Source organism: Podarcis raffonei, chromosome 16 (assembly GCF_027172205.1).
Source record: "Podarcis raffonei isolate rPodRaf1 chromosome 16, rPodRaf1.pri, whole genome shotgun sequence".
Classification (NCBI taxonomy): domain Eukaryota; kingdom Metazoa; phylum Chordata; class Lepidosauria; order Squamata; family Lacertidae; genus Podarcis; species Podarcis raffonei.
This window is the reverse complement of record NC_070617.1, coordinates 10,047,141-10,070,381: the sequence shown is the minus strand read 5'-3', so window position 1 is coordinate 10,070,381 and position 23,241 is coordinate 10,047,141. Positions and strand designations below refer to the sequence as shown.

The 23,241-nt window shown below is 51.6% G+C and overlaps 1 protein-coding gene across 1 annotated transcript in view; it reads right to left on the bottom strand.

Moving 5' to 3' along the window:
* Nucleotides 1-10,069: 10,069 nt before the first annotated feature.
* HCN3 (hyperpolarization activated cyclic nucleotide gated potassium channel 3) overlaps nt 10,070-23,241 on the bottom strand; it is a 32,017-nt gene continuing 18,845 nt past the window's right edge. The window contains exons 5-8 of the mRNA XM_053368919.1: nt 22,665-22,811; nt 21,159-21,399; nt 19,824-19,988; nt 10,070-18,099 (exon numbers count right to left, since the gene is read on the bottom strand). Of these exons, the coding sequence (XP_053224894.1) occupies nt 17,015-18,099; nt 19,824-19,988; nt 21,159-21,399; nt 22,665-22,811 (1,638 nt within the window). The 3' untranslated portion in view covers nt 10,070-17,014. The remainder of the gene's footprint in view (nt 18,100-19,823; nt 19,989-21,158; nt 21,400-22,664; nt 22,812-23,241) is intronic.

Below are 23,241 nucleotides of genomic sequence, written 5' to 3'. Positions count from 1 at the left end.
CAAAAGGCAGGGAGCCCAACAGCAGGTGGTGCCAGAGCCAATGAAAATAATAATAACAATAACAACAATAATTTATTATTTATACCCCGCCCATCAGCCTGGGCTTCCCCAGCCACTCTGGGCGGCTTCCAACAAAATATTAAAATACCGTAATACATCAAACATTAAAAGCTTCCCTAAACAGGGCTGCCTTCAGATGTCTTCTAAAAGTCTGGTAGTTGTTGTTCTCTTTGACATCTGGTGGGAGGGCGTTCCACAGGGCGGGTGCCACTACCGAAAAGGCCCTCTGCCTGCTTCCCTGTAACTTGGCCTCTTGCAGTGAGGGAACTGCCAGAAGGCTCTTGGCGCTGGACCTCAGTGTCCGGGCAGAACGATAGGGGTGGAGACGCTCCTTCAGGTATACTGGACCGAGGCCGTTTAGGGCTTTGAGCTAGACAAGGGACAAAGGAAAGGCAGACCCCAGTCATTTTTTAGAACTGCAACCTCAGGAGTTGCTTTGGGTGGAGTGTGTTCCCTGATTGGCTGGGCTTCCTTTGCTCTCTTTTTTTTTTGAGAACTGCAAGCTCATGGGTGACTTGGGGAAGGTTGGTCAGCCTAGCCTGCCCCTCCCTGCCCCCCGCCCCCCCCCCCCGCCCCTCATCATCAGCTCAGATTCTCTGTTAATCTGACCTAATCAAATTAAAAAGAAGCCCTTTAATCGCTGCTGATCCCTGCACAAGTAAACAGAGCCACACCAGGCAGGCCTGGTGCCAAGAGAGCCTTGGGAAATACCCCACTCTCTCCACGTATCCCAGCCCAGCTTCTATCTCATATGACTTCACGTACCTGGAGGGTCAAATTCCTTTTAATAAATGGGACCTGATAGGAGCTGCTCAGTTTGTAAATAGCTCCCCCAGGCGTCCAGCCACTGAACTGTAGGCCATGCTCTTCTTGGCAAAATACCTTTGGGCCCTGGAATGACTCTACCCACTGAGGATGGCTATTGGCTACTTCTGGGCAGGAAGGTGTATGAAAGGCTGCCTGTTGCAGCCGAGTCTGGCCTGAGCAACGTGGTCTTCTTGAGTGCTGGCCAACTCCACCGTCCTGGTTTGTCCTGCCTTCCAGCTTGCCCTTCAAGCCCCGCTTCCTGGTGTGACATTAAGAAGGCTGGTTCATTGGCATAGCAATCCGGGCCTATTGCATCTGGTAGGGCAGAAGGCAGGGAGCCCAACAGCAGGTGGCGCCAAAGCCAAATAATGCTGATTTTGTCCCCACTTCCTCCCTGCTGAGTTCTACACAAAGCAACACTCAGACTTGGCAGAAGAAGGAGAAAGATGGCAGGCAGGATCCAAGTCAGGAGGCAGGCGGGTGGGAGCTGGCCGAGTGCCCCACTTGCCCTAATGAACCATCTAACCACTGGTAGGAGTCTAGAATGAGCCAGGAAGTTAGGGCTGGTGAGCAAGACCAGACACCAGAGCAAACCGTCCCTGAGACAGGAAGCCTTCTTAAATCACCAGATTTTTTTCAATGAATCTGGGGACACTTTTTTTTTATTTTTTTGAAGCTGAGTAGCAACAGGGAGTCAGTAGTGGGGATGGTGAGGCAAAAGACCCTGGGCCCAAGCACACATGCATTTTGTATAAAGGTGCAAAGCCCTTCCTTCGCACCCTGTGAAACATAAAAGTGCAGTTTTTTAAAAACTGGGCAACGGCGCGCCATGCGCTTGTGACTCCCGAGCCTCCCCCGATCTCCTGCCCGCTTCCCTCTTTGTTTTGACAGATGGGGGGAAGCTCAGGAGTCGGGGGTGGGTGGCTGTTGCCCAGGAGGGGCGCAAGGCGCACGGTTTCTCTGCCAGGCAAGGTGCAAAGCCCTTCTTTTGCACCCTGTGAAACATAAATGCGCAGAGTTCTTTTAAAACTGGGCAACAGGTGCCCACCTGCAACTCCAGAGCCTCCCCCAATCAGTCAAAACAAAGGGGGCAGGGGGCAGGAGATCTGTACCGCCGGACATCCCCTGTTTCCCTCCGGCAGTGGCGACAGCTCTGGCTGGCTTCAGGAGCTGCTCGCTGCCATGGCGCCCGCCATTTTTCCTCGCTGGAAGTTCCGACAAGAAAAAATGGCGGGCAGCGAGCAGCTCTTGAAGCCATCCAGAGTCAAGTGCACTACCAGGCTGGCTCCGGGCTGCTGAGGCTGCCGCTGCCATGTTTCCCGGGGGGCAGATTTGCAAATCTGGGGACATTCTGGGGACGGAATTTGACTGTGGACAGATTTGCAAATCTGGGGACTGTCCCCGGGAACATCTGGTAACCCTATGCTTAACGCTCCTTCCTAACAGCCCGTGGCCAGTGCAGAGGAGCGGAGTCAGTCCAGAATGTTATCTCCTGAGAAGCTGCAGTGTCACAGCTTGCCATATGGGGCAGTGGTCAACAGCGAATAAGAAGGCAAGCGGGTGGAGGCAGATTGAGGTTGGTGGGGCAGTTCTCCCATTCACCCTGATGGACTAGCCACCACTGGTTTCCCTCCCTCTCATGCAAGCTACTGATTGCATCGTCTGCTCTGGATTTTGGAGGGCCTTTGGGCAGAGATGCCATTGGTTGGTCTTCTCCCATAGCTGGCAACTTACAGATTTGAAAATAAGGGAGCAGCAGCCTCGGAAATAAGGGATCAGCAGCCAAAATAAGGGATTTTCAGTGCACAGGTATGTTCAGCTTCTGAGCCCCTCCAAGCCAAAGGCAGAAAGCCCAGCCAGCAGCCAAACAAAACCTCAAGCGGTGGTTCCCACAGCGCAGCAACCCGGCAAAAGGGATGCAGCAAGGAAAACCACCGTCACCTCTCCGCTGTGAAGCGCTGAGCAAAGGCGAGTCCCCAGGCAACGCAGCCAATTTGATCGGCACAAGGCATGCAAGCTCCACCCCGCCAGTCATTCTTAGACTCCTTATTGGGTGAGCAACGCAGCCAAGCAACACAGTTGGAGCCCCCCCTCCACCGTGGCTGGCAGGGAGGGAGGGAGAGGAGCTGCTTCCTTTGAAACCCATGAAATTTAAGGGACATCATCAATAAGGGACAGCAGCGGGACACGGCGCTGGGATAAGGGACTTTCCCGCCAAATAAGGGACGGTTGACAGCTATGTCTTCTCCTTAAGCTCTCTCTCTCTATCTCTGGGCCCAATCAGTTCACTGCCCAGAAAGAGCAAGTCGAGTCTACTTGTTGCTGCTCGGGGAGGAGAAGCAAAGCCAAGTGATGGCTGGTGTTCATTGAGTCTGGTAGGGCAGAAAGCAGGGAGGTCTAGGGATGGGCGGAGCCAGAGCCAATGACAGGCAGATCGAGAGCCAATAACAGGTCAGTCTGCTGGCTTTCCAGTACAGTGCCACCTAGTGGAGATTACTAATATTTATGTAAATGAATTGAACGGCAGAGAGGAGGTGTACCGTATTTTTTGCTCTATAAGACGCACCAGACCACAAGACGCACCTAGTTTTTGGAGGAGGAAAACAAGAAAAAAAATATTCTGACTCTCAGAAGCCAGAACAGCAAGAGGGATCGCTGCGCAGTGAAACCAGCAATCCCTCTTGCTGTTCTGGCTTCTGTGATAGCTGAGCAGCCTGCATTCGCTCCATAAGACGCACACACATTTCCCCTTACTTTTTAGGAGGGAAAAAGTGAGTCTTATAGAGCAAAAAATACAGTATTTACCGCTGGTGGCTGGTAGGGCAGAAGGCGAGGAGTCCAACAGTAGGGGGAGCCAGAGCCCACAATAGACGGAGTCATCGAATACCAGTTTTTCCATCATCTGCTTCTTTTGCTGAGTTCTCCAAGGGGAAACGTTGCAACTAAGGTGGCAGCGGAGGAGGCTGACAACTGGTGCCACTCCTGAACTGGTTGCAAGTACAAGCGAGGGCAGTTGGGGGCAACTTATGGGGCAGCAGGCTGGGGGTCAGCAGTGGACCCCTTGCTTAGGTGTGGGACCCAGGGGATACCTGAAGAGGCTGAGCCCTGATCCTTGAAAATGAGGGTGTGGGGGGCTGTTAGCTGACCTCAAGCTTGCTGTCCTCTTTCTTCATTTCCCCGACCTTGATTTATAATCTACCTAAAGCTGGAAGTCCAAACCTTAATCAGGAAAGATTGCCACGTCCGCAACCACATCACTATTTAGCCCTGGATAGAGAGAGAGAGAGAGAGAGAGAGAGAGAGAGAGAGAGAGAGAGAGGAATACAATATGGATTTAAAATGATAATCCAGCTAGGAGAAAGCAGAGAGACCCGGTTTGCTTGTGTGACCAACAGAAGTGGGAAAACACAGAGAACGATGTTTTGCATTCTCATTTGCAAACCGGAGTCTCTTTGTTGCGGCCTTCTCTTAGTTTGGACTTTGAGAGGATTTCCCACCCTTCTGTTCCTCCATAATTCTTAGAGATCTGCTGGATCAGGCCAAAGGCCTGCCTGATCCAGGATCCTGCTCTCACAGGGGTCAACCAGATGCCTGTGAAGAAGAAGAAGAAGAGTTTGGATTTGATATCCCGCTTTATCAAAGGAGTCTCAAGGCAGCTAACATTCTCCTTTCCCTTCCTCCCCCACAACAAACACTCTGTGAGGTGAGTGGGGCTGAGAAACTTCAGAGAAGTGTGACTGGCCCAAGGTCACCCAGCAGCTGCGTGTGGAGGAGCGGGGAAGCGAACCCGGTTCACCAGATTACAAATCCACCGCTCTTAACCACTACACCACACTGGCTCTCACTGGCTCCACACTGTGAGAAACGGGCCAGCAGGACCTGAGTGCAAGGAGCCCTCTCAACTTCCTGTGGTCCCCAGAAACTGGTATTTATAAGCATTCCCACCTCTGGGCATGGAGGCAAAGCAGAGCAGAACCATTGTGGCCAGCAATGACTGATAGCCTTGAAGAATAATAATAATAATAATAATAATAATAATAATAATAATAATAATTTATTATTTATACCCTGCCCATCTGGCTGGGCCTCCCCAGCCACTCTGGGCGGCTTCCATAAAAACAAAAAATACAGTAAAATATCACACGTTAAAAACTTCCCTGAACAGGGCTGCCTTAAGATGTCTTCTGAATGTCAGGTAGTTGTTTATCTCTTTGACATCTGCTGGAAGGGCATTCCACAGGGCGGGCGCCACTACCGAGAAGGCCCTCTGCCTGGTTCCCTGTAGCTTTGCTTCTCGCAATGAGGGAACCGCCAGAAGGCCCTCGGCGCTAGACCTCAGCGTCCGGGCAGAATGATGGGGGTGGAGACGCTCCTTCAGGTATACTGGACCGAGGCCATTTAGGGCTTTAAAGGTCAGCACCAACACTTTGAATTGTGCTCGGAAACGTACTGGGAGCCAATGTAGGTCTTTCAAGACCGGTGTTATATGGTCTCGGCGGCCGCCCCCAGTCACCAGTCTGGCTGCTGCATTCTGGATTAGTTGTAGTTTCCGAGTCACCTTCAAAGGTAGCCCCACGTAGAGCGCATTGCAGTAATCCAAGCGGGAGATAACCAGAGCATGCACCACTCTGGCGAGACAGTCCGCAGGCAGATAGGGTCTCAGCCTACGTACCAGATGGAGCTGGTAAACAGCTGCCCTGGACACAGATTTGACCTGTGCCTCCATGGACAGCTGTGAGTCCAAAATGACTCCCAGGCTGCGCACCTGGTCCTTCAGGGGCACAGTTACCCCATTCAGGACCAGGGAATCCTCCACACCTGCCCGCCTCCTGTCCCCCAAAAACAGTACTTCTGTCTTGTCAGGATTCAACCTCAATCTGTTAGCCGCCATCCATCCTCCAACCGCCTCCAGACACTCACACAGGACCTTCACCGCCCTCACTGGTTCTGATTTAAAAGAGAGGTAGAGCTGGGTATCATCCGCATACTGATGAACACCCAGCCCAAACCTCCTGATGATCTCTCCCAGCGGCTGCATGTAAATGTTGAAAAGCATGGGGGAGAGGACAGAACCCTGAGGCACCCCACAAGTGAGAGCCCAGGGGTCTGAACACTCATCCCCCACCACCACTTTCTGAACATGGCCCAGGAGGAAGGAGCGGAACCACTGCATGACAGTGCCCCCAGCTCCCAGCCCCTCAAGACGGTCCAGAAGGATGTTATGGTCGATGGTATCAAACGCCGCTGAGAGATCCAGCAGAACTAGGAAACAGCTCTCACCTTTGTCTCTAGCCCGCCGGAGATCATCAACCAGTGCGACCAAGGCAGTTTCAGTCCCATGATGAGGCCTGAATCCCGACTGGAAGGGATCCAAATGGTCCGCTTCTTCCAGGCGTGCCTGGAGTTGTTCGGCAACCGCTCGCTCAATCACCTTGCCCAAGAATGGAAGATTTGAGACTGGGCGATAGTTGGCCATCGTGGCCGCATCTAAAGATGGTTTTTTAAGAAGCGGTTTAATAACCGCCTCTTTCAGCGGGTCTGGGAAGGCTCCCTCACGGAGGGAAGCATTCACCACCCCACGAAGCCCATCGCCCAGTCCTTCCCGGCTAGCTTTTATAAGCCAGGATGGGCAAGGATCCAGGAGACAGGTGGTTGGTCTCACTCGTCCAAGCAGCCTGTCCACATCCTCGGAGGTAACAGATTGGAATTGATCCCACTCAACTTGACTAGACAGAACTCTAGCACTCTCCCGCCCCGGCCCTGCTCCCACGGTGGAGTCTACTTCTTCCCGAATCTGAGCGATTTTATCTGCAAAAAACTTTGCAAAATCATTGCAGGAGAACATGTGGCCCATACTGGGCCCCGATGTTGCAGGTGGTTCCGCTAAATTGTGAACCACCTGAAAAAGTCTCCTGCTGCTGTTTTCTGCAGATGCAATAGAGGCGGTGAAGAAATTCTTCTTCGCCGTCGCTATCGCCACTTGGTAGGCTCGACGTTGAGCTCGAACCTGTGTCCGGTCAGATTCGGAATGAGTTATCCGCCACCGGCGCTCTAGCCGTCTCAACGATTGTTTCATTGCCCTCAGATCCGTGGAAAACCACGGGGCTGTCCGGGCTCCATGCAATCGGAGAGGGCGCTTCGGAGCCAAACAGTCAATAGCCCTGGTTAACTCCGCATTCCAGCGGGCCACCAGGGAATCAGCTGAAAGGCCATCAACATGGGATAAAGCATCCCCTACCACTCTCTGGAAACCATTTGGATCCATTAAGTGGGAGGGGCGGACCATCCGAATTGGTCCCACCTCCCTGCAGAGGGGATGGGTCGCAGAGAAGTCCAGTTGCACCAGGAAGTGATCTGACCATGGCACTTCTTTCGTTTCGCTTTTACTTAGTGTCAGATCACCAACATCCATAGAGGTAAACACCAGGTCCAAGGCATGTCCGCGGCTATGGGTTGGGCCAGACTTATTCAGGGACAGCCCCATGGAGGCCATGCTTTCCACGAAGTCCCGAGCGGCCCCTTGTAAGGTCGTGTCGGCATGGATGTTAAAATCCCCTAGGACGACCAAGCTAGGTGTCTCCAGGAGAACATCCGCCACGACCTGAAGCAGCTCGGGCAGGGAATCCTTGGTGCAGCGGGGAGGTCGGTACACCAAAAGGAATCCTGTACTGCCCCTATTGCCCAACTTCCAGAACATGCACTCGGAAAACTGGGTCTTCCCAATAGGACGCCTGGTGCAAACTAATGACTTCCTAAAAATCACTGCAACCCCCCCTCCCCGCCCACATGACCTGGGTTGCTGTGCGTAAGAGAAACCTGGTGGACAAGCAGCGGCAAGGACAGGCCCATCTGCTTCATCCAACCAAGTCTCTGTTACACATGCCAGGTCAAGTCCTCCATCCATGATCAAGTCATGGATGGCAGTGGTCTTATGAATCATTGACCTGGCACTGCACAGCAGCACCTTCAGGTCATGTGGGTATCCCTTGCTGATTCTAGTATCCATCCGGTCAGGACCAGACCCGGAGGCAGGAATAGTCCTCAGACAACGACTAAACCTGCCCCCTCTGTAATGACGTGGTCTAGTCTTAGCGTAACTCCTCCTCCTACCCGTGATCACTGAGATCGGTTGCCCCAGTGCATCCCCCCCTGTGGAACATGCCCCAGCCATTTTGTGGGCTGGGGCCCACTCCCCGGCAGCCCTGACCCCTCCCCCTAAGAACAAAATAACACCTTAAACAAACAAACAAAACCAATAAAACAATACAAACAAAAAAATAATAATGTAAAAATTACAAAAACATCAAAATAAAAATAAAAAAATTCCCCAAGCCCAACCAAACATCCATCCCACCCCCACCCGCCACATACAAAAAATCCAAAAGAAAAATTTTTAAAACATTTTAAAACCACTCTAAAAACACTCTGTGCCCCCCTGGCAGTAACAACTGTCCTGGTGAGGCCTGTCAGGCCCTGCCCTGGGCCAGGTGGTAAGTGGCAAGAGCAGGGCCCTCAGGCACTCACACAGGGGAGTCCTCCTGGGCAGCAGGCAGCAAGCACCACACAGTCCTTATGAGGCTTCAGGCCCCGCCCCAGGCCAGATGGTAAGTGGCAGGAAGGAGCAGGGCCCTCAGGCACTCACACAGGGGAGAAGAAGAAGAAGAAGAAGAAGAAGAAGAAGAAGAAGAAGAAGAAGAAGAGGAGTTTGGATTTGATATCCCGCCTTTCACTCCCTTTAAGGAGTCTCAAAGCGGCTAACATTCTCCTTTCCCTTCCTCCCCCACAACAAACACTCTGTGAGGTGAGTGGGGCTGAGAGACTTCAGAGAAGTGTGACTGGCCCAAGGTCACCCAGCAGCTGCATGTGGAGGAGCGGGGAAGCGAACCCGGTTCACCAGATTAGGAGTCCACCATTCTTAGCCACTACACCACACTGGTCCTGGAGAGCTGCTGCCACTGATCTTCAGCTGGCGGGACAGGCCCGCTAGTGGGTCACGACCTGGTCCGAGGTGGGTCGTAACAGGAGCACCGCCACCCAGCAAATATGTGATAAAAGATTAAGAAGTGGGTCCCCAAATCGCATTTGGATTACAAGTGGGTCCTGGGTCTAAAAAGATTGAAGACTATTGGTGTAGAGTAGACAATACAGTGGTACCTCGGGTTACATACACTTCAGGTAACATACGCTTACGGTTACAGACTCCACTAACCCAGAAATAGTGCTTCAGCTTAAGAAATTTGCTGCAGGATAAGAACAGAAATCGTGCTCCGGCGGCGTGGCGGCAGCAGGAGGCCCCCATTAGCTAAAGTGGTGCTTCAGGTTAAGAACAGTTTCAGGTTAAGAATGGACCTCCAGAACGAATTAAGTATTTAACCTGAGGTACCACTGTACAAAGGGACGCGGGTGGCGCTGTGGGTTAAACCACGGAGCCTAGGGCTTGCCGATCAGAAGGTCCCCGCGACGGGGTGAGCTCCTGTTTCTCGGTCCCTGCTCCTGCCAACCTAGCAGTTTGAAAGCACATCAAAGTGCAAGTAGATAAATAGGTACCGCTCCGGCGGGAAGGTAAATGGCGTTTCCGTGCGCTGCTCTGGTTCACCAGAAGTGACTTAGTCATGCTGCCCACATGACCCGGAAGCTGTACGCCGGCTCCCTTGGCCAATAAAGTGAGATGAGTGCTGCAACCCCCAGAGTCATTCACGACTGGACCTAATGGTCAGGGGTCCCTTTACCTTTACCTTACCACTATACAGGTGAATTGTCAGGTTCTGTACAAGGCAACTTCCTATGTTGTTATGTAACTGAATTTAATTACTCCTCCTCCTCCAAAGGCCCATTCCCTATCATGTAGGAATTGCGCCTTTAATGTGGTGGCCTCTTCCCTTTGGAGCTCCTTCTTGTCAGATGGGCACCGACGATTGTCTTTTTGTTGCCTGTTAAACAGCTTCCTCTTTCGACATGCCTTTTATCTCCAGCTGTATCTGTACTGGATTTGAGATCACTTAAATGGCTGACTTTTTAAAAAAACAACAACCTGTTTGCTTTGGGATATTTTCATGGGAAGCAATTAGCAAAGAAATAAGATTAATATGTGAATAACCCTTCAAGTTTGCAACAAATCCACTGTGCAGCCCACCGTTCCACTAGGTCCATATGGCTGGGCAATTGGCCCCAGCCGTTGCTATTACCAAATGACAAAACCAGCTCCAAGTCTCTCTTTATTACCGAAATCCGTTAGGTACAACGTCCGAAACGAAACAAAATTAATTTTTTATTTTTATTTTACAAAAAGAAGAAGAGAGCACAGCTTTTTAAAATCCGCCCCCCACCCGGTGATATGAAATCTACAAGCGCCGTACACTGAGCAACGCCGAGTGCAAAGGTGATGGTTCATGGTCTTTGGTGACTAGATTGCACGCACGTTCACACCTGCTTGTATGCCCACACACACACACACACACACACTACAGAGACTCTTTCACACATGCGCACACACAACCACGCTTGTAGCGGTGTCCTACTGGCTGTGTCTTGACACTGGGATCCCTATATCCTGGATCTCTCCAGAGACGCTAGCGTGTTCCTAGGGTAGGAAGATCTCCTTTTGATATGTGTTTGCGCGTACACACACACACACACACACACACACCAGCACAGAGGGAGTATAGAGACCCCGCTGAGAAGAATCTGTGCATGTGTGTATGCATGAACTCCCATGGATCTTTCGATGCAACAAATCTGCAGTTTCAATTAGCACGCCTGCCTTCTCCACCAATCATAACACTGCCTAAAATCTCCTGCCCCCAAAAGATAGTCTTTGCGCTTGGCAGTGGGACTAGAAAAATAGGAGAAGCAGGCCCCAGTGAGGACACAGCCATGGCTCGGCCACACAGGGGCCACTGGGAGGAAAGGGGGTGGGGGTGGAGAACACCTCCCTTCCTTTCTCTCCCCCCCCCCAGCTTCATGGCTATGGGAACAGCAGCTCTACGGATGGCTCTAACCCAATTCGAGTGTAAACAAGAAGAAATTCTGGAATGTTTTTGAACCTACGTGATCAGACTGGGTGGCTCCTGCCAGAGGGGGGCGTTGTGGGATGGGAGGCAGGAAAGGAGAGCAGGATCAAGAAGGCAGTACTGGTTGTTCCCTCTGACAAGCTTCTCGTGGGGATGTCCTGTAAGGGACTAAGCTGGTCAGGGGTGTAAGGAGGCATAATTGCCTGCGCTGCCCTGTATCTGCTGCATGCAGCGCTCTTTCCATTCCACTGCAGTTCACCTTCCTCCAAAACAACATTCTCTGCCTTGCTATGGTGAAGTGATGTAACTTACGTAATTTGCTACGCACCGTATTTTTCGCTCTATAAGACGCACCAGACCATTAGACACGCCTAGTTTTTGGAGGAGGAAAACAAGAAAAAAAAATATTCTGAATCCCAGAAGCCACAACAGCAAGAGGGATCTGGCTTCTGGGATAGCCTCTTGCTGTTCTGGCTTCTGGGACAGCCACGCAAAGCCTCTTCAGGGCAGCGGGATGAAGACTCCCCCTGCCCGCAAGAGGCTGCGCGCTGCTAAGGCAGAAGCCAGGACAGCCCCCAAGAGCCCCCCCCCACTCCACGCGGCTCTTTAAAGGGAGCGCTGAGCAGAGCCTCCCGCCTGCATTCGCTCCATAAGACGCACACACATTTCCCCTTACTTTTTAGGAGGGGGAAGTGCGTCTTATAGAACAAAAAATACAGTGAATTATGTTGTCGTTACATTATTCCATCCCACTCATTGTAATGCAAAGGAAACACAACGCGGGGGGAGACGGGGACGTAATCAACCCTGCGTCTTTTTGTGGATGGAAAGTAACATCAGTAAATGTGAATCTGGTTTGATTTCTGTTCCGGACATAGGATGAATAAAGCCATAATTGGCATTTCCCCTTCCCTTTGGAAGCCTCTGCCATCCCTTAAGATAGCCTACCTACTCCCCCAACATCTTAACCCAGTGTGGTCTGCCCAATACGTTTTGATGCATGTAGCAAAGGACATGGCGGCCCCTCCCACAGCGAATTCCACATGTAGAATCCTGAATCGAGAACCCACAATCTGCAGGCATCAGAGTAGCTGAGAGGGCATGGATCAAGCCGTGTGCAACGCACACAATTCTGTCCGATGCTTTGCTGCTGCTCCCTAGTACCTGCCGCCTGAGGCTGCCATCTCACGTTGCCCAATGGTAGGGCCCCCTCCACAATTCAGTAGGAGGAACAATGGAACAACCAAGGGTTTCTTGCCCTGGGCCTAGTACCTTTATGGTGTGTGCTTCTAGTCTAGCAGCAAGCGGGCAGCGAGGGGTTTGGTCCTGTTGAAGATTGCATCAGAGATCACCCTCCCTCTAATTTTCCCCTCCTGGGAAAGATAATTGAGCGACACTGATCCCCTACCCCATTCCTGCTCTAGAAAAGCGTTTGACAGCACAGCGGCAGAACTGGTTGAGGATGTAGGGCGGGTCAGGAGGGAGAAATCTACAAGGCTCCTGAGGAGCTACTCTACCCTGAATTGATAACATGGCTGGATCTGAAAGCAACACCTTTTCACGTACTGATTGCACGTCACAGATTACTGGTTCCTGGAGAGAGACTGTGGGCTTACTGGCCCTCACATAAGAAGGAATAAATGTGGGTGGCACCCAGGCAGTTCTAGAAGGATGGAAGGCTGCCCTGGACCCAAGCAGAGCTCCTTTCCACCCCTGGCAGTGGTTAGGCACAAGGAGGGAGGGAGATAAAGAAAGGGCGCTCTGCTACCCTGTTATGACCCTTCATCGCTGGTGATGGGCATTTCAAATAGGGAACCTGCGGGGCGTGGGTTAGGGCACAGAGGTGTAAATATTTATCCCTCGTCCTTCAATGGCCTGCCATGCACAAAGGCAGGGGAAGGAGGAATAATAATAATAATAATAATAATAATAATAATAATAATAATAATCTATTATTTATACCCCTCCCATCTGGCTGGGTCTCCCCAGCCACTCTGGGCAGCTCCCAACAGAATATTAAAAATAGAATCAAACATTAAAAACTTCCCTAAACAGGGCTGCCTTCCGATGTCTCCTAAAAGTCAGGTGGTTGTTTATTTCCTTGACATCTGATGGGAGGGCGTTCCACAGGGTGGGCGCCACTACTGAGAAAGCCCTCTGCCTGGTTCCCTGTAACTTCACTTCTCGCAGTGAGGGAACCACCTGAAGGCCCCCAGAGCTGGACCTCAGTGTCCGGGCTGAACGATGGGGGTGGAGACGTTCCTTCAGGTATTCTGGGCCGAGGCCGTTTAGGGCTTTAAAGGTCAGCACCAAATCCAACTCCTGATAGACATTCCCACTACAAACTGCTCCCAAGAAAATTGCAGGGGGCATGGCAGTCAGTAGTGGAAGGAGGGAATTCCCCCTCCCAAAAATTAATAATAATCCTAGCCAATGCCCTGTTGGTTAATCTGCATTTTTTTAAAACCCCAAACCAAACATTCTCTTGTGACTCTGGCTATGTGACTTGAAGGAGAGCTGTAACCATCACTTCCTGCAAGAGTCCAAAGTGGGAGCTGTTATCGCATACAAAAGAAACCAGGAGGACATACCACCTTAGTCATTTGCTCAGTTAATCCAGGATTAACTCCTTCCCTTTTGCTCTGTATCCTCAATTGTTAGTTGCTTTTCGATAATTGCACAATGCCCATAAGCATGCACTAAAGGGGGAGCAGGTCCTGACTCCATAGCTGCTCTTCCTGACAAGGTGTACAAAACAAGGATTCAAGTGTGTTAAGAGGCCAGTCTTGATTACGTGCCCCGAAAGGATGCAGGCACGTGATCCCTAACTGAAGATAAAATGCCCCTTAACACACTTTAATTGCACCTCTGTACTCACAATTCATTATCGGTATACATCCATGTGAAAACACACTCACACACATGGTATTAATCAATTAAAATATTTTGATCAACTGAATTAATTGATCAGCTGCATATAAAAAAAATAGGCTGCAATCCTATACACGCATACCTGGGAGTAAGTCCCAACGAGCTCAATAAAGCTTGCTTCTGAGTGGACCTAGAGTAGAATTGCGCTGTAAATGATATTTCGATGCAAATTTTGCAGCTGGAAAGCACAATCTTCTTCTAGGAAAGCGACTGCAACAAATGCATGTGTCATAAAAACAAAACAAAGCAGGGTTGTGTGTTTGTTTCATGAAATTCTATTTTGTTATTCGGGTTATATGAGTAAAATTCAATTAAAAAATACTTTTTAAAATAACCAAAAGGAAAACAAAGTAGGGCTGTCACTTGATTAAAGAAATAGCAAAAATCCATCAAATCTGCACAAATCAATTAAATCTGCACAAATCTGCCTCTTTAACACAATAGCTTTGAATAGTAAAAGCTTACTTTGTTTGCTAGAGGGTGGATTCTTCTTAGAGAAGACCCAACTGAAAACCGATGGACGAAAGTGAATCGCCCTGTATGGGTCTACTGTGAGTAGGTGTAAAGTTGGGTACAGTACCTGTACTGGTCACAGAAGTTGGCTTTTTAGAAGAGGTATTCCCTCCTGACATGAAGAGTAAAAGGGGAGTGCCTCTTTTAAGATAATATTAATATGAGTATGAGTGTAGAATGGGAAGGCCTGTAGTGAAATGGAATTAGAATCTTTACTCAGTCCGAAACGTTTAAATCATTTCATCCGATTAACCCAGAGATCAGGAATGTATGTGGTCCTCCACAGCAGCATAGCTAGTCACTCGAGTGCCTGGTGTGGGGGCGGGGCGATCCACCCAGGGGGCGGGGCAAGCCTCTCTGACGCTTGGCGCCTCTCCGCCGCCTCCACCTCAGCTGTAGGGCAGCTGAGGCAGAGGCAGTAGGCAGACATAAGTCCCATGCTGCCGTTTCAGGCAGCACAGAACCTACAGGCGCCTAAGCCACCACGTCACTCCTAAAAAGTTCCATGAGCCCAATTTTTATTATTTTTTAAACTCGTTTTGTCACACACACCCCAGTGATGACACCCAGGGCGGACCACACCCCCGTACCCCCCGTCCTCAGCCACTGGTCCTCCAGATATTCTAGGACTCCATCTCCCTTCAGCTCCAGGCAGCACAGCCAACGCTCAGGGATTGTGGGAGTTGGAGTCCGGCAACACCAGGAGGGCAGGTTCTCCAGCCCCGGATTAACAGATTGGAGTTTGAGACAAATTCTAACTCATGCTCATTCTATTAGCACAGAACTCCCCATGGTTCTTCCCCACTGTGTGTGACCCACGCTATCCCCACATCTACTCCAGAGGGTTGGGTTAACGTTAACCCCATAGAACAGATTTGTGGTGGGAGGCATGGGGGAGAATGTTCTGTTGCATAAAAAGAAATCATTGCGCTGACAGAACTTTGGATACAACTGTATACTGTGCGCATATGTATATGTATGTATATATGAATGATTTTTTTTCCTTGTTGATATGCAGGCAATGTGTGCAGATTTTGTTGATTAATTTACCGGTGAATCATCTAAACCAGATAGGCAAAAGTGCCTTCAATCAAGTGACAGAGCTACAGTAAAGGCAACCAGGGAGAAGTAAATAAGTTTCTGGGGCCCTCCCTACAGCTGTTGAATGTGGATCATCAGCTTCCTGGACCCCCATTCATGCTCCATCGTCGGTGCTCCTCCAAATCACACTTCCCCCTCCCTGAATCGGGATTTTGAAGGAAGGAAAGTGTGATTTGAAGGAGAGCATCATACAGACGACAGAGAATGGACGGAGGCACAAGAAACTGCCTATATACGTTACAACATGGCCGTCTGTCGTGGATGCTTTAGTTGAGATTCCTGCATCGCAGGGGGTTGGACTAGATGACCCTCGGGGTCCCTTCCAATTCTACATTTCTATGATTCTAACATTAGTATGGATGAACCTGTAGTTAATCGGAAGCAGAGGGGGCACGTGCTTTCTAAGGCCACCCTCCCCAGATGGAACTGGGATCAAAATGCCAAGCAGACTCCTCTGGGGAAGTCTGCAGTGCAGCCCTACCAGGTAGGCCTCGATGCACCTTCAAGTGAGTGGTCCCTGAACCAGTTCGGTTGGGAAGAAGACACGGGGGTTCATAGGTGTGTATAAGGGGGGGGCTCCCTATCGCCTGGCCCAGCTCCTAAGTTTATGGCAGTAGTAGCAAGATCAGAATCGGATTTCCAACCCATTGTCTCCAGGACAGAAGAGACGGACAGATGTGGGGGGCAAAGGACTTGGACGGGTGTCCTTCCTCCCCTCTCCCATGGAACCGGGGTTTCTACAGCTACACACACTCTCACAAGACACCTTGAGATCTCATATTGCACAAATTGAGAACGGGCTTGGGGAGGTTGGGGAAGAGAAGTAGGACCAGATAAAATATCTCCTTGTTAAAAATATCCCTCAAGGGAGGGGGAGAGACAGGGTACAAGGGGGTACGGCACTCATCCACGAGTGTCCACAATGTTGTCACCGCCCAGCGCTGGACGTCGGAGGCAGATTTTGTGTGGCCGGAGACTTCCGGGACTGTCGTTCGGCCTCCTTCGCACCTCTTCTTTCACGTTCAAAAAGACAGGCTGTGCTGAGGGAACGGGGCGCCCAGGCTTTATTGAAAGTGAACCCCTTCTGCTGCCTCTCCTCGCCCTACTGGCCCTGTGGGGGTTTCGATATGGGGCAAAGCCCACACAACCCACCGTCAAGGGCAGGCCTGGAAATGGGGTGTGTGGAGGCACTAATAGGTCCAAAGTGGGCAGGGCAGAAATGAGGCTCAAGGACATGTGTCCCCAACCAAAGGGTGGCTGAGGGGGTTTGCGGCCTGGCTTCCTGCCCCCTGCAGGTGCGGCACGGGGCTCAGCGGGTGCCTTTTGGCAAGGAGCTAAGATGGCGGCAGTGGGGACGTTGGGCTTTCCTCGAGGGAACAGCTCCCTCCCTCCCTCTCCAGTCAGTCATGGCTCAGAGACCCATCAGGCCGACGTTCGAGGCGGACAGCCTGCCCCAAGATGGTGGCAAATTGCCCAAGTACCCATTTCCTTATCTCTGGACGGGCCTCCTGGCCCCTGCACCCGCCCAGGCTTGCCTTTCCTACAGGCTGACCTTCCGACATCAGAAAGTGCAGCCCTGGACTCTTGCGGCATCACATATTGGACGTGAGCTTCGCTTTCCCAGTGTCCACGTCGGGGCTGAATGCCACAGAACCTTTGCGGGACGGGGCGGCTGTGTGGCGGGGCGTGGTGGCAGGCGACTGCGGGGTGCTGGGCCCGCTCCCGGACTGGCTGGGCCCCGAAGCGGCCTGCTGGGGAGAAACAGGACGCCTGGCAGCGCCGGGGGCCGGCTTGGCTAGAAGCCCGGGGACCGAAGGAGACGACCGGTACGTCAGGTTCCCGGCCGACTTCCGGGCTTGCTGAGGGGGGCCCATGTCCGCCGGCTGGGTGAGCCGGTTCGGCAAGGAAGGCTGGGAGGCCGAGAGCGGCCTAACATCCTGGGTGAGGCGGCCCGCTGACAGGCCCTGTGTGCTGCGGTGTTTGACCAGCTGCTGCGGCTGCAGAAACAAGGAAATGTGGGAGCCGGTGGCCCGCGAGAGGCTGTAGTGGAGAGTCCGTCCGGGCGGGATGGCCGCAACGCTCGCCGGCTGCTGCAGGAGCGAGGTGGAGACAGAGGCTCCGCGGGACTTGGAGAGCTGAGGCTGGCTTGGGGCAGCTTCCGCTTTCTGTATGGGCTGCGGGATGGGGGGTCCGAGAGGAACGCCACGCGGGCCGGTGCTTTCCAAGGGTGACGGGCACTGGACCATAGGGGAGGATGGGGACCCAACCGCCGGCGTCTGTAAGTGGGACTGCGCCCCCGAGCTGACCGAGGAAGGACGCGAGCCGCCCAAGCTGGGCTGGGAGCGCCGGGGCTGGCGAGGGTAGAGGGTAGCGTCGGGGGACAGAGGGCTGGTGACGGAAGAAGGGGGCAGGAAGATGTGAGCCGCGAGGCTCTGCTGGTGCGTCAAGGCAATGGCGACGTTTGTGGTGGCGGCGGCGGTCTGCAGCGGAGCGTGCACCAGGGGCTCCCAGATCACGGCTTTGCCGCTCAGCTCGCGCCCGGCCACCACTGGCTGCAGCTCTTGGATGTTGTGCGCCATGTCCTGGTCGTGCTTGACGATCTGCTGGATGATCTCTTGGTTGACGGAGCTGGAGCTGTGTTCGGCCCGCTTGCGCAGCAGGATGGAGTTCTTCTTACCTGGAGAGACACCGGAGGTTGAGCAAAGGGCATCATCATCATCATCATCATGTCTACGCACAGCAGCGGAAGGGCTTCCACGCTAGGCCTTAAGCAAACACAGCCTCTTTTCACAGTGCCAGAGGCTTGGTCAAGCTACCTTGGGGTGAATTCCGTGCTGGTGGGCAAAGGGCAGGGGGATGAGGGAACGAGAGGATGGCAGAAATCGAAGGCTGCCTCTTGTTTAGAGTAGGCCCATTAGTGGACCAAAGTTAGGTTCATTAGTTTCAATGGGTCTGCTCAGAGTTGGGCTTAGGACCCTCGTACCTACGGGACCACCTCTCCTGGTATGTCCCACAGAGGAACTTACGATCTTCAAACAAAAACATCTTGGAGATCCTGGGCCACAGGGAGGTTAGGCTGACCTCAACCAGAGCCAGGACTTTTTCGGCTGTGGCTCCGATCTGGTGGAACGCTCTGTCACAAGAGACTAGGGCCCTGTGGGACTTGACATCTTTCCGCAGGGCCTGCAAGACAGAGCTGTTCCACCAGGCCTTTGGCTAGGGCACAGCCTGACTCCCTCCTTTGGCAATCTTCACAGAACTCTAGCCCAATGGTTGCCATCAATTTGATTTGAATTAATTTTATACTGAAATGATTTTAGAATGTTGTATTATTTTATTGTTGTTAGCCGCCCTGAGCCTGGCTTCGGCTGGGGAGGGCGGGATATAAATAAAAAATTATTATTATTATTATTACCTGGATGCAACCCAGAGAGGGTATAACAAACTTAGCTGGTCTCTAAGGAGCTACTGGAAGGAAATTTTTTATTTTGTCTCAACTACGGTAGACCAACACGGCTACCTACCTGTAACTGCAACCCAGAGAGTAAGAAAGAAGGGGCGAAAAGAGAGTGAGAGCGAAGCGAGCAGCAGAGAGAGAGAAGGAGAAGGCAAAAAGAGAGGAACCGAGACTGGTGTGGCAGAAAGAGGCATATCTTTCAACTATCCCGAAAAAAAACTGGGACATCTGTTTTTTTCTTGCGGGAGCATGGCAGCCCTTTGGGGTACCATGATCTCTTGTATGATTTCGTGCCGCGATTGCCCCCCTTTTGGGGGGCTGCGATCTTGCACTGTGCCTGAAAAAAGCGCTTTTATCGGGGGGCGAAATTGTGGCACAAAATCATTCAAAATCACAGTGCCCCAAATGGCTGCCATGCTTTCATGAATAAAAACGGGAAGGTGAGTGTGAAGAGGGAGTGTGTATTTTTGTGTGCGTGTGAGAGAGAGGGGGAGCAGAAAAAGGGAGAGATAAGCAGGAGGCTTGTTTTTTGCTTCATAATCAGTGCCTCTGACTTCCCCCCAGAGTCCCCCTGCCCCCAGGCCAGGAGTGGAGAACCTCAGGCTGAATGCTGGTCTCTAGGGCTCCCTAGAGATTCCTCCCAGGCCACCCCCAGCACCAGCCCAGCTCCGCACCCTCTGTGAGTGTTCTTCCCTGATTGGGATGTGCCTGTGAGCTCTGGTCTTGCTGGTCTGGATTCAGGATAGAGGCGTTTTGTGAGTGTCTGTAGAAACCAACCCACTGTACAAATGGCAGAATTTACTTCCATCACTCTGCCTGCTTCTGCCCCAGCCTCCACCGGCATGTGTCCTCCAGATGGCTGCCCAGAAGGGACTGAGGCCCCACCCCTGCCCTAGCCAGTGTGTTGGTCCAAGTGACCAATAGCCTCCAGCCACACGTCTCACCTATGCGGTCCAGTCGGTCCATGGCGACGGTTTCGAAGGCCCGGCGCATCATGGGATATTCCTCCAAGACTTCATTGAAGTTGTCCACTGAGAGCGAGTAGAGGCGGCAGTAGGTGTCTGCACGTACGCTGGCCGTACGCCGGCCGCGGGTCAGGAGGCAGATCTCTGCAGGGACCAACCGGGGAGATGAGGATCAGAAACAGTTTAAGGTGTTTGCCAGGAGAGGTTTGCACCCTGTCGCTTGATCACCTACGGCGAGCAAGGGTTGCCTCCAGGGCAACTCTGGGAGAGGCAGTTTGGGGAGGAGAGCTTGTGCATCTATCTTAGGCCCGAACTGTTCTCATACTCCTCTACAAAAAGGAGTTACTGGAGCTGACACAAATAGCATGTGTGTGAGTGTTTTTTTTTTTTGAGAGGGGCCTGACCCCTTTCAAGCCAACCTGCTCACCCAAACTTTTTCCCTATTTCCTTTTCGGCACTCATTCAGGTAGGTTTATTTCATAGAATCATAGAATCATAGAGTTGGAAGAGACCACAAGGGCCATCGAGTCCAACCCCCTGCCAAGCAGGAAACACCATCAGAGCACTCCTGACATATGGTTGTCAAGCCTCTGCTTAAAGACCTCCAAAGAAGGAGACTCCACCACACTCCTTGGCAGCAAATTCCACTGTCGAACAGCTCTTACTGTCAGGAAGTTCTTCCTAATGTTTAGGTGGAATCTTCTTTCTTGTAATTTGGATCCATTGCTCCGTGTCCGCTTCTCTGGAGCAGCAGAAAACAACCTTTCTCCCTCCTCTATATGACATCCTTTTATATATTTGAACATGGCTATCATATCACCCCAAAATGGGACCCCAAAAAAGAGTCCTAACCATTCAGAGTGAGGTCAGAAAGCATTTACCTCTCTCTGATTTGGCTTGGTGATGTTCTCACCTAGCCAAAATTGATTGGTCATTTGGTGCTGTGATGTCATTATGCTGGCTACGTGATCCCCGATTAGCTGGATTAAAGAGCACGTAGAACCTATCAACAGCAACCACATCAAATTTGCCACACAGCAGCTGCCAAGAATGGTAGGGAACAGGAGCAAACTGGATTAAAACGGCGTGGGTGTTCTTGGTTGGGCTACAAAATTATTGGCACTAACACCTTGAGCATCATATATTGCGGGAATGCTGGTTATTGCCTCCACAATTTAGCAACCCCAGTTCGCCAGCCATCTTTAAGCTTGAATTTTGAAAGTGTAAATATATTTGAAAAACACAAAGCCATGTTTTAGAGCTTGCTGATTCCTCCCCATCCCGCCCCAAACACCCCTCCTCTCTAAAACATACCCCCAAAGTAGGAACCATCTGAGAGCTTCATCTCTTTGGAGCCTCGAGTCAGGATGCTGACCACGCCGTGTTGGATGAAGAACATCTTTTTGCCCACGGTGCCCTCCCGGATGATGAAGTCCCCCGGCTGGAAGACCTCAAAGCGCAGCTTGGTCAACATGGCCGTCACAAAGTTGGGGTCAGCGTTGGCAAACAGCGGCATGTTGGCCACCAGGTTGCGGCAGTTGAAGTTGATTATTTCCTAAAAGGGGGCGGCAGGGCAGGTCGTAAATCAGAAAGGAAGAAAACCTGCACATGTGAGAATCGTGTGAGTTTTTGGAGCGCTGCTGGAAGAGGAAGGCATAGGGACATGTCTTGCTCTGTGCTGGGCTTTGGGGGCCCCCTGGCCCCCTGGAAACCCAATGTGGAAGCAAGATCTACAAGAGCGTCAGTGCTGTGAGCCCCTCCAACCTATGCTCAGGTTATATATATGTGTAGAAAAAAGGAATATCCTAAAGACCCCACAGTCTCTGTTGACTTTATTCCAAGGAAACAGTGTTGTGTATCTCACTTGTCAAAGATTAGGTAAAAGGTAAAGGTAAAGGTAAATGGACGCAGGTGGCGCTGTGGTCCAAACCACTGAGCCTAGGGCTTGCAGATCAGAAGGTTGGCGGTTTGACTCCCTGCGATGGGGTGAGCTCCCGTTGCTCGGTCTCTGCTCCTGCCAACCTAGCAGTTCGAAAGCACATCAAAGTGCAAGTAGATAAATAGGTACCGATCCAGCGGGAAGGTAAACAGCGTTTCCGTGCGCTGCTCTGGTTCGCCAGAAGTGGCTTAGTCATGCTGGCCACATGACCCGGAAGCTGTATGCCAGCTCCCTTGGCCAGTAAAGCGAAATGAGCACAGCAACCCCAGAGTCGTCCACAACTGGACCTAATGGTCAGGGGTCCCTTTACCTTTAGCTAAAGGTAAAGGACCCCTGGATCGGTTAAGTCCCGTCAAAGGCGACTAAGGGGTTGCGGCATTCATCTTACTTTCAGGCCAAGGGAGCCAGCGTTTGTCCACAGACAGCTTTCCGGGTCATATGGCCAGCCTGACTAAACCGCTTCTGGTGCAACGGGACACCGTGATGGAAACCAGAACGCACAGAAATGGTGCTTACCTTCCCGCCACAGTGGTACCTATTTATCTACTTGCACTGGTGTGCTTTCGAACTGCTAGGTTGGCAGGAGCTGGGACAGAGCAACGGGAGCTCACCTTGTCACAGGGATTCGAACCACAGACCTTCTGATCGGCAAACCCAAGAGGCTCAGTGGTTTAGACCACAGCACCACCCGCGTCCCACTGCCAGTGACTGAGGCACGTACAACAACATGAGTTTGTTCAACTAAGACTTTCCCCCCTTAGCTTATATGAGTGCTGTTTTGCAGTGAAGAGCTATGGATTCCCTTTTACCTATCCCTGTTCCCCAACCTTGACTACCCCTCCCTCTCCCTCTCCAGATATGGGTGCTGCCCAGGTACGTACCTCTTTGAGAGGCTCGCTCAGCTCCCCCAGGATGTTCTCCTCGTCAAACATCTTGCCTTGGTAACGGTGTTCGTAGTACTCGTGGATCCGCTGCCGTGTGTCTGCCGGAAGCTTGTGGAAGGACATGTATTGCTCCACTTGCTTGTACTAGGAGGAGAGACGAGGGGAGAAGAAAATCAGAAGAGCGCAGCTGGATCAGGCCAGAGGCCCAACTTAGTCCAATGTTCTACTCTTGTGGGAATGTTCAGGGAGGCAGGAGAGGATAGATTGTTTATTAATATCCTTCCTAACTTGCACTAGCAAGTTCCTTTACTTAGCAGAGTTTTACATTCCCCTTTTTAACGCACAGCGGGTAGCTGGTTGCAGGCTTGCGTAAGCCTTTCACTATTATACAATTCAGTATTGAATTGTATGTTCCTGGTAAATTCCTTTTTATCCCTCTTAAAAGAATAAACACGGCACAATCTTGTTTAAAGTACAGTCATACCTCGGGTTGAAGTCGCTTCAGGTTGAGTGTTTTCAGGTTGCGCTCCATGGCGACCCGCAAGTAATGGAATACGTTACTTCCGGGTTTCGC